This window comes from Erpetoichthys calabaricus, chromosome 15 (assembly GCF_900747795.2).
Source record: "Erpetoichthys calabaricus chromosome 15, fErpCal1.3, whole genome shotgun sequence".
NCBI classification, from domain to species: domain Eukaryota; kingdom Metazoa; phylum Chordata; class Cladistia; order Polypteriformes; family Polypteridae; genus Erpetoichthys; species Erpetoichthys calabaricus.
The window spans coordinates 55,431,457-55,444,967 of record NC_041408.2 but is presented as its reverse complement, the minus strand read 5'-3'; the positions used below and the strand labels follow the sequence as shown (position 1 = coordinate 55,444,967).

The 13,511-nt window shown below is 38.2% G+C and overlaps 1 protein-coding gene across 3 annotated transcripts in view; it reads right to left on the bottom strand.

Moving 5' to 3' along the window:
- strn (striatin, calmodulin binding protein) overlaps positions 1-13,511 on the bottom strand; it is a 178,616-nt gene that overhangs the window by 68,582 nt on the left and 96,523 nt on the right. For 2 of the 3 annotated variants that reach the window (XM_051919382.1, XM_028821086.2), the window contains exons 3-4: positions 10,244-10,317; positions 2,255-2,345 (exon numbers count right to left, since the gene is read on the bottom strand). In XM_051919382.1, the coding sequence (XP_051775342.1) occupies positions 2,255-2,345; positions 10,244-10,317 (165 nt within the window). The remainder of the gene's footprint in view (positions 1-2,254; positions 2,346-10,243; positions 10,318-13,511) is intronic. The other variant, XM_051919381.1, reaches the window with a different exon arrangement.

Here is a 13,511-nt window from a genome sequence, read left to right as displayed (position 1 = left end):
TCCCGGCTAGATATAGTTGGGTTCACCTCGACGCACAGCTTGGACTCTGGAACCAATCTCCTTGAGAGGGGCTGGACTCTCTACCACTCTGGAGTTGCCCCCAGTGAGAGGCGCCGAGCGAGTGTGGGCATACTTATTGCCCCCCGACTTGAAGCCTGTTCATTGGGGTTTACCCCGGTGGACGAGAGGGCAGCCTCCCTCCGCCTTCAGGTGGGGGGATGGGTCCAACTGTTGTTTGTGCGTATGCGCTGAACAGCAGTCTGGAGTACCCACCCTTTTTGGAGTCCCGGAGGGGGTGCTAGAGGGCATACCTTCTGAGGACTTCAATGCTCACGTGGGCAATGACAGTGAGACCTGGAAGTAACCACCAAGGCTGCCCTTTGTCACCGATTCTGTTCATAACTTTTATGGACAGAATTTCTAGGCGCAGCCAGGACGTTGAGGGGGTTCAGTTTGGTGGGCTCAGGATTGGGTCACTGCTTTTTGCAGATGATGTTGTCCTGTTTGCTTCATCAGGCCGTGATCTTCAGCTCTCTCTGGATCGGTTCGCAGCTGAGTGTGAAGCGGCTGGGATGGGAATCAGCACCTCCAAATCCGACACCATGGTCCTCAGCCGGAAAAGGGTGGAGTGCCCTTCAGGGTTGGGAGCGAGATCCTGCCCCAAGTGGAGGAGTTCAAGTATCTCGGGGTCTTGTTCACAAGTGAGGGAAGAATGGAGTGCGAGATCGACAGGCTGATCGGTGCAGCGTCCGCAGTGATGAGGGCCCTGCATCGGTCTGTCGTGGTGAAAAAAGAGCTGAGCCGTAAGGCAAAGCTCTCAATTTACCAGTCGATCTACGCTCCTACACTCACCTATGGTCATGAGTTATGGGTAGTGACCGAAAGAATGAGATCGCAAATACAAGCGGCTAAAATGAGACACCGCAGGGTGTCTGGGCTTTCCCTTAAAGATAGGGTGAGAAGCTCAGTCATCCGGGAGGGGCTCAGAGTAGAGCCGCTGCTCCTCCACATCGAGAGGAGTCAGATGAGGTGGCTCGGGCATCTGATCAGGATGCCTCCTGGACGCCTCCCTGGTGAGGTGTTCCGGGCACGTCTAACCGGGAGGAGGCCCCGGGGAAGACCCAGGACACGCTGGAGGGACTATGTCTCCCAGCTGGCCTGGGAACGCCTCGAGATTCTCCCGGAAGAGCTAGAAAAAGTGGCCGGGGAGAGGGAAGTCTGGGCGTCTCTGCTCAAGCTGCTGCCCCCGCGACCCAATCTCGGATAAGCGGAAGAGGATGGATATTCATTGCATTCGTAGACTGAGTCTCGACGACCTGGAATGGTATGTGCTATAATCTTCTTCAATGTGATTGTACCTTCTAACCTAAAAAACTGCTACTTATACTTGTTCCAATCTGCTCTAGAATCTCTAGAAAGATTAACCAAGCATGTTCATATTTTACATGCTGGGTTTGGTGAATCATTCCTCCCTCAAAGTGAATGTGTAAGCTTGCATTGATTTTGTGGCCCTCTTACTCTTAAGTCAATTGATTGGTGAAGTTTAGAAAAAACAAATACAATTTTATCACGGGGTACTTTCATTACATAAATTCCCGAATTAAACAAAATGATGGCTTTTGCTGCTATATTTGAATACAGTAACTATCAACATCTTGCCTGAAGAAGGGGCCTGAGTTGCCTCGAAAGCTTGCATATTGTAATCTTTCTAGTTAGCCAATAAAAGGTGTCATTTTGCTTGGCTTTTCTCTACATTCATAATGGCTAACACGGTACAACACCCAAGTACTAACCTCCTTTCATGAATTCTAAATCTTAGTTCGTTAGTTTAATTGTCCTCAGTCATTTATTCCCAATAGTAAATGCAAGGAAAGTCAGCTAACAGTTAAATATGCTATCAAGATGACCACCCGGGATTGGAAAACCTTTACTAATGTGACTGCTGCCACATTGCTTTTATCACAGAGGATGACAAAAGTCATAAAGTTATCAGACTTCATTATAATTCTTAAGACCACATAATATCCATCCTGCCAATCAAAGATGCGACACTGCAACAAGACCTCACCACACAGCTTGACAGGCTTACTTGTAAACTGACAACCTTAGTTGTTCTTTTTATAGGCAGAAAATCCCTTTAATGTTTATTTAGCATGTAAATGGCAAACTATTTTAATGAAAGGTTGATCTCAATTAATGAATACTTTATTACAGTGTGTGATACAGCCTAAAGGAGCAATTATAGCATACTTACTGTCTAAGAAGCTGTCGGCCTTGTTTCCATGTTATCTGGCTATTCTGTGGTGCTCGCACCTCATTTTCATTTTCATTTTCATTCCCTTCATCTGCAAGAACAGAAAAATAATTTGCTGACAATGATAAAGTACATGGTGGGTGACTTTTTGAACAGAACATCTTATAAATTATATACAGTAACTAAATAACTGACAGATTATCAAAATGTTCAGAAACCGCATAGGTAAAGTGAAAAAACCTTACAATAAAATTAAATTCTAGAGATCATAGCAATACAAAAATGTAGGACAAAGTGGGAACTGCCCCACTTTGCTAGGCTTTCAGTAACATGTGAGAGCTGTTAAGAGAACAGATTGAATCTGAAGCACAAAAAATAATGCTTAAACTGCAGCTCTAGTAACATTTTTGCCACCAAGCTTTGGGTTTCATCTGATAAGAAAGGACGCTTAAAAATATTCATTTTAAGAGTGTGCAAAACATGTGTATTATATATGCATACACTTACACGCATGTGCACGCGCACACACACACACACACCAAACTCACTGACTTTCTTACATACTCAAGTACAAATTCTATCTTGTCATGGAGATTTATTTGATTTCAGCCTTTGTGTACAACTGCTATGCAACTTCTTAACAATTCCAGCAGTTCTTGGTGCGTTATTGACCTCTTCACACAAGATAATATGAATTCAGTGCATTTTTTATTTTATTATCTTTAAATTTAAGTTTAACTACCCTGGCCCTAATTCTCTCTTTAGCAAAGCTAAATAAAGTACGTAAAATAGGTTTGGTCTGTTATTTAAATGTCACCTTTATCAGTCTTACAACTACAGAGAGAATGTAAATAGGCATAGTAATTTGCACCCTTGGAGGTAGATTTCCTATTGTTCATATCATCAAGTTCCAGGTTACATAATTAAAAAAGGCCGTTAACTTCAAAGAAAAGGATATCTAATATCAACATAACAACTTTTCCGCTTATCATCAATACTTAAACTAGGCTAAAAAGGAAAAAAACTGTCTTAAAACTTGTCATCTGGTTTGCATACAGCATTTAGGTCATTTCAGGATTCATTTTCTGTGACTGCCTGTGTAGTCTCATGGTCTTACTGGTGAGATTATTTTAGTTTTCTCTTCGGAACAATTACATTTGAACTGGGACATGTTTTCAATTGCATGTCAAGGGATGGCATTATTCAGCTTTCCATCTTTAAAGTTAGTGTGTTTGATTTTGGACTCTTTGCCTTACTTCACTTTGTAAATAATAGAGTACATATAGTTTACAACTAGGGAGGATGAGGATGCTGACTGATTATCATGCTGGAGAGACAAGACATTCCACACGCCTACCCAGATGGGCCACGGCAAATTGGGACCCAAGTGGTGCCGTGCAGCAGGTGACGCCTCAGCACCACACCAATTCTGATCTCCAACAGGCCTGACCCCACTGGCTCTCCAATGGTTTTAACTCTTCCGGGGATGGGACTCCCAAGGGCTTTCCCCCATCCCTTTCATAATGCAAGCAGCCTTCCTATGGGTGGCTGCAGCAGAGCTACTCCTGCAGAGAGCAGAAAAAAGTCCTGTCTGCCGTCTCAGAGCTGTGTGAAGTTTTTTTTTTTTTTTTTTAACGGTGGATGAAGTGCCAATCCTGCCACCAACCCCCATGATTTCCCTGCAAGTTGGAGGTCTGCTTGAAGGGTGAGATGCAGCTTAACATCACACCCAGTAAAAGTCTTGAGTCCTGGTGCTTTCTGTTTTGCTTTATGGTTGAGGGACATGGACGCTATCCAGTGATCTGAAACGAAGACTGGACTCCTTTGGTACTGTGTCCCTTCAGAGAATCCTTGGGTACCGCTGGTTTGACTTTGTGTCCAATAAGTGGTTGCTCACTGAGTCCAGAATGAGGCACATTATCTGCATTATGAGGAAGCATCAGTTACGGCACTATGGCCATGTGGCGCGATTCCTTGAGAGTGATCTGGCTCGCAGGACCCTCAATGCTGAGGACCCAAGTGCCTGGACCAAGCCAAGGGAACACCCGACATAACACCTGGCTGCAACAGATAGATGGTAATTTCCAGAGGATGGGACTGGACCACATGTCTGCCTGGGGAGTTGCCAACCAGCATCCAGAGCTATTTTGCTGTGTGGTGGGTGGAGCAACGTGCTGTACCAGTGCATGATCCCCAACCTGACCTGACCTGATTGCTGACTGGGGAGGTGAAAGTCTTTGGTCCACACTGTTCAAGCTCCTACTTGGGCACACAATCCACCAATCTTTATTAATAATGCCAGTTGTTTCAACTTCACCTCCTCATTGACCATTCTTTTACTACTAACATACTAACAAAATGTCTTTGGATCAGTTTTTGCATTTCACTCAATGCTTCTCACCAACTGCCTTTTAGTTTTCCTGTGTTTATAAGCTCTACGGGTTTTGCCCTGGAGTTAGTTGTTACATACCTTACTCTGAAAAAGGTTTTTGCCTCCTTCTTCCACATATCCTGTAATTTTGTATATTTGTTACAATGATTGGGTTCAGATCTTTAGACAAAATGTAATATCAAATAATGGGATCCAGGATAAATATAACACATCAAAATTGTAACTTAATATATTTAAGCAATGAAGTTATTCACCTTCAGAAGTAACCAATATTCATGTTCTTCATTGGCTTAATCAAAGTCCTGGCTTGAACCCAACACAGATGCTGGGGGCAAGACCTGAAATAAGCGGTTCTTGCTTGTAAAACTATGTATGATATAAAACATTCCTGCAAGTCCAAGAGTGGACTAAAATTAATCAACAGCTATGTGATAGACATATATCAAATTATAGGAACCAATAATTGCTGTTAACAATGCTGCAACAAAGTACTGAAATTATGGGGAGATTACTTTTTCACATGAATGATAGAGAAGTTGGATAACTTTGTTACTCGAATAAACAAATTATATAACAACTTGTATTGTGTTTGCAAAAAGATTCATTTTCTCTAGCTTTGCATTTTGTCTGAATATCTGAGGCAATTCACTGTTTACAATATGCAAACACAGAGGATATTAGAAAGGACATAAATACTTTTTCACAGCACTGTATGCATTATACAGCCATATCTTTCCTTTCACTATCTTCTTTAGCTCTTCATTAATTGGCCTCTGAGTTTTTTTTTTCATTTCTTAATGCCTTGGGATAAAGTTGCCATACATTGTATGTAAAATACTGCTCTACACTTGAACGTAGGTCTGCAGGAAAAATTCAACTGAGCAAATCAATTGCTATTCAAAACTGATTCACAAATTCCAAAAAACTTTTTCTTGTACTTTCTTGTTCTTAATTTTCTATTTAAAAAAAAAAACAAAAACACTGTATACAATCACAAAGAGAATTTAATTGTAAACTTTGCCAGTGCTAAAATTCATCCTGGACTGCAGTTATTTCATTGTTTGTGCCTTAGGGTTGTGGTTTTATGTTTTTATTATGCACCTGTATGTGGGTGATTTGTAGGGATTTGGGTTTGTGAATATTTATGAACTACTTCATGCATTATTTGCATATTTAATCATTCATATATTTGTTATTTGTTTCATAAAAACACACACACTTACTACCACAATGTATTGTAACAACCACCAAGACAAATGATGGGAGGCACACACAACAAATAAGATTAAGCCACACACCTAGGCATGTTTGTTTCTGCAATCAAGCAGCACAGAGTCTAGCACACCTGCAAGTCTCCTCCTGTAGTTGAGAGCCACAGGAACGCCTCTAAAATAACAAGCAATTCAGAAAATAGTATGCGGCTATGCCATGTGTTGTATATTCATGGAGCTGCACCCTTAACAAAACCAGTATCTGTGACATGCTGAGTATGGAGAAAGTAGACATCAAACTACACACTGGGTATACTTGTATTTCGGGACCGAAAAGCACCAGAAGGAGGGATGTAAAAATGGAAGACACAGTCAAAAATATAGAGTTTTACAAAACCATTGATGTAGCTTTATTTGTGGTATAAACAAAACAGTGTTATGCAGGCTTTTTTTTTTTTTTTTTTAAAGACAGTATCACCACGAAACCAAGAAAAATGAAAAAAGGTGAATATACACAATATTTACAGTGAGTATCCTAAGTCCCAAAATGAAGAAAATGGAAATAAATAAATTAATAAATGTATATAACACAAAAAAGGTAGTCTTTCTTGATGTCAGTTTGGTCAGGAAGATGCTCCCCAAATAACACAGTCCCAAAAATTAAAAGTGAACAGTGCACCAAAACCTCAATTTGAATAAATACCTCCACCAAAAGAAACTGAGATTTTTCTATGTATAAAAGAAAATATATACAAAAATAAGGCACAAATTGAACCCCTACCAGATGATCGAAAGATAACCCCAGCAGGCAAGAAGTGCACTTTATATGCGGCGACATCTACATAGCCCAGTCACCACTCATGTCAGTGATACCTTCTAATTACAGCAGGCGCTAGACACATCACGCTTCTGCAAGACCTCTATTGAAATCCATATAGCCTCGCATGCACATGTGAGTACTCACAGGCTTTGGGCTTGAGAACTCCAACTTCACACTGAATGATGGTCAGTTACTACTCTTCTCTGAAACCTTTGGGATCCCTCTTACTTTGAGCAGTAAACTGAACACTCCGCAACCTTTCATTCTACAGCAGCAGGTGGCTATGAGCTACTAGCTTTGGGTCCAGAAACTGCAAAACCATATAGGCCTCCACAGCAGTACAGGTTCCCCGACGCAGGTGTTTTGTCGAGCAGCTTGCAAAAGCAGTACTAAAACTCAAGTGAAGATGTCCCACTTCACTCACAAATTTAAAAAAATTAAGTGCCTTTTTTCTTTATTTGCTTTTCCTATAACTCTAAAAATGTAGGCAAAGTTGTTTTTCTTTTCTTTTTGATAGTGCCCAATTAGGCAGATAATTACAGTATCTAATATTCTCCATTGCTTGTGACTTGTCCATCAGCCAGTCTCTCCTTCTCACTTCTCTGAACCATTAACACTTTGAACAAGCAATGGATCAGTTTGCCAATGAATGTGTTAGCTCTCTCAAATAAATGTTTGTGTGTCTGAAGTGTCTTAAATTAATCCAAAACACAGAGACTTTGACATTTGTCACTCTCTCCTGTGTGTGCAAGTAGTGTGAGTTGGAAAAGTGTGACTGTTGAATTGATGCTTCAAACCCATGTAAATGTTTGTCCTAGTTTACCTTTTTGTGCAAAAAAATAAAATGTAATAAAGTTAAACAGGTATAGAGTTTGAATATGTGCCCTGTCGATACACTATGAAATGTATTTTATTATGATCACTATATACTAGGGGCTCAATCACATCTATCCACTGAGTTCTATCTTGTTTTTCACAGGATAATAGATGTAGACAGGCTTCTCCTTTTATTGTTTTTTTACCATACTGTGTTAGAAAATAAACACTGTATTAAATCAAGTTTTCCCAGTTAATATATACCAAAATCTGGTGTCATGGAAAAAATGCCTCCAACATTCCCTCTCTTATGTTTCTTATGTAATATATTGTGTGTTGAAGGTGTAGAACACATTCTTAATATCAAGCCTCTTGCCCTAAGGATTTCTAGTTGAATTCAAATATCCTCAGTAACCTACGGTTTACACTTTCTGTTTCTCTCTTTTTAAAAATGTCTACTATCCAATATAATATGTACCTGTTTATGTTATACAAGCCATTTCTCTCTGATTCAGCCAGGTTTCTGTTGCTGCTATAATATCACAATTATGTTTAACTACTGTATAACTTCAATTCATTAATCTTATTCTTAATACCTACAAAATTAATTCATTCATTTTTAAATTTGTTATTTTATTTTGGCTGACAGCCTGCAGGCTAGTAATTTCATGCTTATCTTATATGTTTCTATTAATACTACTGTCATTTTATTTATGTGAAGATATAGACCTGGCCTGCTTCCCCCCCACATCCCTCCCTAGTTTAAATATTCCTTAACTAACCTATATACAGGGCTTCCAACTACATTACTTCTCCTTTGTGTCATGAATATTAGATCAAAACTATATTATTTAATTCATAAAACGTTTTTAACCTGCATGCAAATAGGCATTAGAATTAGCGCAGTAGGATTGGGGAGAGAAGAACCAGAGTCAATCAAAGAACTTTTTTAATATACTAAAGAAGAGTGGGGTAACACAGGGGTGTACCGGTTAAAGCTGCTGCCTCATAGCTTCCAAGTCCTGTGTTCAAAGCCTGGGCTCAATGCACTTCCTGTGCAGAGTTGGCAGGCAGTGTGATGATGTGGTTAAGGCTTTGCACACTGAGGTTGGGGGTTCAAATCCCTCAACTGACACTGGGTGACCATGGGTATGTCACTTCACCTGCCTGTGCAAAAACTGGAAAAATATAGTACATGTCTCAAAATGGGTGAACAGGTTTATGTGTACATTGTGGTAGACCGACACTCCATGAAGGGTTGGTTCTTGTCTTACAACCAATGCTACAAGGAAAGTGACTGGTCTCACATGCACTGGAGTTCGAGAAGCAGATTAAAGTTGGACAGAGAGGTAAAGAAAACCTGTATTTCTAGAAAAAAATGTTCCTTTATAACTACAACTATAAGCCTTTGTAATGCCTCACTGTGACTGCTCTCTTATCAGCCAAGTCAGATGTTTTCTTTTATTTGCAATTTTTTGTGTGTATTTGAGGGAGCTTGGTGTTAATGTTTGTTAAAGATTGATCGATCCATCAATCAATCAAATGGCATAATGGATGAGATGAAGGAGAGTGGTCATTCACCTCTACCACAAACTTAATTGGAGGTCCTGCCCAAATTGAATAATTCGACATTGGCCAAACTGTAAAAATATGTTAACACCTTTAACATTTACTGTATGAATCATTCTGCATCAAAAAATAATGTGTTTGTCATTTGTATAATTAAACTTTGTATCTATGGAACAGTTAATTAAATTTTTTCAATTAAATAATTTTAACTCTAATAATTAATCGATGGTTCTTAAAAAGGCTACTCTGGGCTAAAAAAAATAAACTACAGCAACTTGTGTTGGTATATGATATATGATAATTAATTGTTAAGATGCCGTAATAAAATAAAATTCGAGTTGAATCAGTAGTCAGGTGAACTGCAACTTGTTAAATGCCAATTACTACTGCATTACATAATATACTGTTACTGGTTCACCTACCTATAATCTTTTAACCTTGCTGGTGATGTTACCATTTTTTTAGCATATTTTCCTCTAATTATATACATTTACTCAGTTGTGCAACAACTCATGTTCATTTATCATCAAATACATAAACCTTCTGCTACTTCATAAGTCTTCTCTCAACTCTTTTCAGCTCTGCTATCCAAATTGGAAAAGCCTTTTCTCATCATGAAAAAGTACTGGTGCACACATCCCCAGAAAACTGATCTTACATGAAAGTGAGGTTCTCTGAGCAGGAGCTGCTGGTTTTATCCTTCTTGTTCTACATCATTCATAATGTGTTTGTTAATTTAATGTATATACTTATTTCTATTCAGTTATTCAAACCAAACAACAGAAACTACTGTATCTGCTATGAAAGCATTATTGTATTTTCACTAGCTATGTAATCTTTTGTTATGAAAATTACAGCATGTTTGTTACTTTCTCATATATAAAGTATAGGGAAAGTATTGTAATCATCCAAAAATTCAGTTTTATTCAACTTTACTTTTATAATCATTTTTTAATATATTATTAATTTGATTTGTTATTGATGGTTCTTTAATGTACATAATATAAAAATATAATCATTGTCTTGCGGTTTACTCCTTAAATATCCATCCCCATATCTGAGTATATGAGAAAGTCTAGGGGAGACAACTCCCAATTTTTTGGGAATCACATCTGTGATAAGGGCAAAGTTTTATGAATAGGCATATCTAAACTGAAAAACTGTTATAAGATTAAGCTTACCAGAGTCATAGTTTGGTGGTTTCATATCACCTTGACTTAACTCAGTTCCATATTTTAACTTGTGGTACTTTGCTCTAAAAACAAGGAGAAAAATAACATGTTAAAAACTGTGAGAAAATGTTAAAAACTATGAGAAAATAACTAATTATAAAATATGTATAAGAACACTGCCTAAAAAGAATCATTTGACAAACTTAATACATTGATTCTAAAGGTCATCCTGTACAAGACAAAAAAAAAAACAAAAAATAAAAAAAAAAATTCTACTATAGATAAAACTATAACAAAAGTTTAATTAGTTATTCAAATAATTAAAACAGAAAAAGGTCCTTATAATCACTGTATTTCTGGTTACTAGATGTACCATATTTCCCCATGCAGTACAGGGGATAAACTCTAATTAATAAGTCCTGACTAATCCTTAAAAAACTTTTGTTAGTCCACATTTTAGATGTGACTAGTTTCCTGTTTGAGGAATTTATGAAAACAATCCACTGTAAAAATTGCTACACATACATCCCCATTAGCTGTAAACAGGTGCAATGCATTTGATTATTACTCAATTTAACTCTGTTCAAAGCAGACAAAGGATCTGACCAATGTCGATGCAAATACTGGCAAGATTGTGCAGTTTAGTGGTTTATACACCCTGCAAGAGAAAGCTTTAAGTGCAAAATAAGACTCTTATATAGAAAATTAACACCTTAAAAATGCCTCCATCTAAGATACATAATTAAATAGCATCTCCAGATAAGAGACTTTTTAAATTCTGTTTTTGCAAATTATTGTGCAGTGGTGAAAGAAGTTTGAAATAACACTACTGTTTTTTATTTCAGGTTTATTGTTGGTGGTTTGTAACCTAAGAGGTGATCTGCTTTGTTTTTGTTGTCTGACACCACACACACTAAATTCCTGGAGACCTAACTAGCACCCCTTCCAATATTTCATTTTACATGAGTAGGATTCTGAATGATTCAATCACAAAAACAAAACCCCATAATAGTTAAAAATGACTTGTCTCTGCATGTTTGCCAGAAGTAAGCAAAAACAGCCATTCATCGTCTGTCCTTTTTCCCTAAGTTACCTTAAGTATGGAATCATGGGAAGCAGAAATCAATCCAAACTTCAGGAAATTACAGGACAGAAAACAAAACTGGATAAGATGCCAAACCACCACAGGTGGGGATGTCAAAAGAACTAATATTTTGGTACTAATTTGATACCAAATAACCATAAACAGTTTTTTTTGTTTTTTTTTAAACAGTACCTGTAGTACCAGAAATGACTGCATGTAGCCAATTTACTCCAGAAAGCACAGTAATGCATGTTAAAACTGAGTAATAACTATATATAAAAATTCTGTGATGATGATACAGCACTGCAACAATACATGTCAAAAAGAAAAACAGCAAAGGTTGTGTCTAGAAATGCTTTTGTGTTTGCCCAAGAAAATTTCAGGGCACGACTGCAAGAATCATAATTGTTATTTGGGTGGATGGAACACACACAAACAGGCTTGTGTTGTTGCTACTTTTATCCTATTATAGTATTATTTCAAAAACAGATTTGTGAGAGCTTTTAGAGCAAAATTATGTTACTGATCAAATGAAGCGTAACTGTTTAACTTGTATTGTCATGCATTTGTAAAAAGTGATTAAAATATAACAAGAGCAATTGGTTTTTAAATAGTGTCCTACACAGCTCTGATAAATGAATGGAAGCTTCATATTCACTCTCTGATAGTCTATTTGTCCAAGCATATGTCCATTTTCCAACCAGTGTATAAAATTCAGGGTCATGATAGGGGGCGACTTACATGCATCCATAGTTAGGCATATAGATGTGGGAGGACCATCTGCGCAAATAACAGCTGTAGCAAGTAGAGTGGCCATTTTTGCTTGTTTACACCAGTGATGACAGGAGTTATTTGTTAATACCAAAATAAAATATATATAGTGTTTTAATACATCCAAAGGACAAGGCAAACCATCCTATTAAAATGGAACCTATTGCCTTAACAGAGATGTGTACTCAATGATAAACTAAGTTAGCAGGACAGTTCTGAAATAAAGGATTAATGCAAAACTGATAAGCTGATTTCACACAGGAAGATTTTAGGTTGGGGCAAAAAAAAAAAATTGGGTATCATTTGGAAAAATTAAAGCACCATGAGTTTGAAATTTGAATTAAATTTAATAATCAGTTAAATATTACTCCATTCTTTAATAACAAAATGTAAACCTTACAATAACAAATATTATAAACCTAACCGATTGGTTCACTGACAAACCAGACTTTAACAGCATGTAGTTACAGAAAAAGCTATGAAGAATTAGTTTAAATGGAAATATCTAGAATTATCTTGGAATTCCCTAAGTCAACAATACATCTATACTAATAAAAGGCAAAGCCCTCACTGACTCACTCATCACTAATTCTCCAACTTCCTGTGTAGGTAGAAGGCTGAAATTTGGCAGGCTCATTCCTTACAGCTTACTTACAAAAGTTAAGCAGGTTTCATTTCAAACGGTCATAACGGTCGACAAAGTCTGCCATGTAAAACTTTCTTATTTATGGCCTCATCTTCACGAAATTTGGTAGGCGGCTTCCCTGCGCTAACCGAAACCGATGTACGCACTTATTTCGGTGGTATGACGCAACTGTCGGCCGTCATAGTGAACTTTCCAACTGTCTTTGTTACTTATGGGCCCATCTTCAAGAAATTTGGCACGCGGGTTCCCAACACTAACTGAATCCTACTTACGTACATATATACGTCCATAGCCTGCAGCTCGGTCGCCGTGTGAGGCGGCGTTGGGTCCCCCATCCCCACGCCTCCCACGTAGCTGGCTGCCTGCCTATATAAGGCCGTCCATCGCTCTGGTCTCTTCATTCCCTTCCTTGCTTTGCCACGGTATTCACGTCTCCCTGCTGATAACTGCAGCCTTTTTATTTAATCTATGGCTTCTCCACTGTTTTATTGTTCATTTATTATGATTATAGTTATTGTGTAGGTATTTTAGACTTAGTTTACATTGTTCAGGTACCCATTTCCTTTATCGTTCCAACCGTGCCCCCATTAACATGTCTATCGAGGTAACTGTCACTTACCGAGTGGTTTCCATGCCCGGAGATGGCGGCTGCCTTTTCCATTCTCTGTGTTACATATTGCACGGCCATATCAGGCTCACTCTTGATATCCAGAGGAACATTGTGTCTTATGTATTGAATGACTGGGACAGGTTCAAGGTGTGGACTGATGATGGTA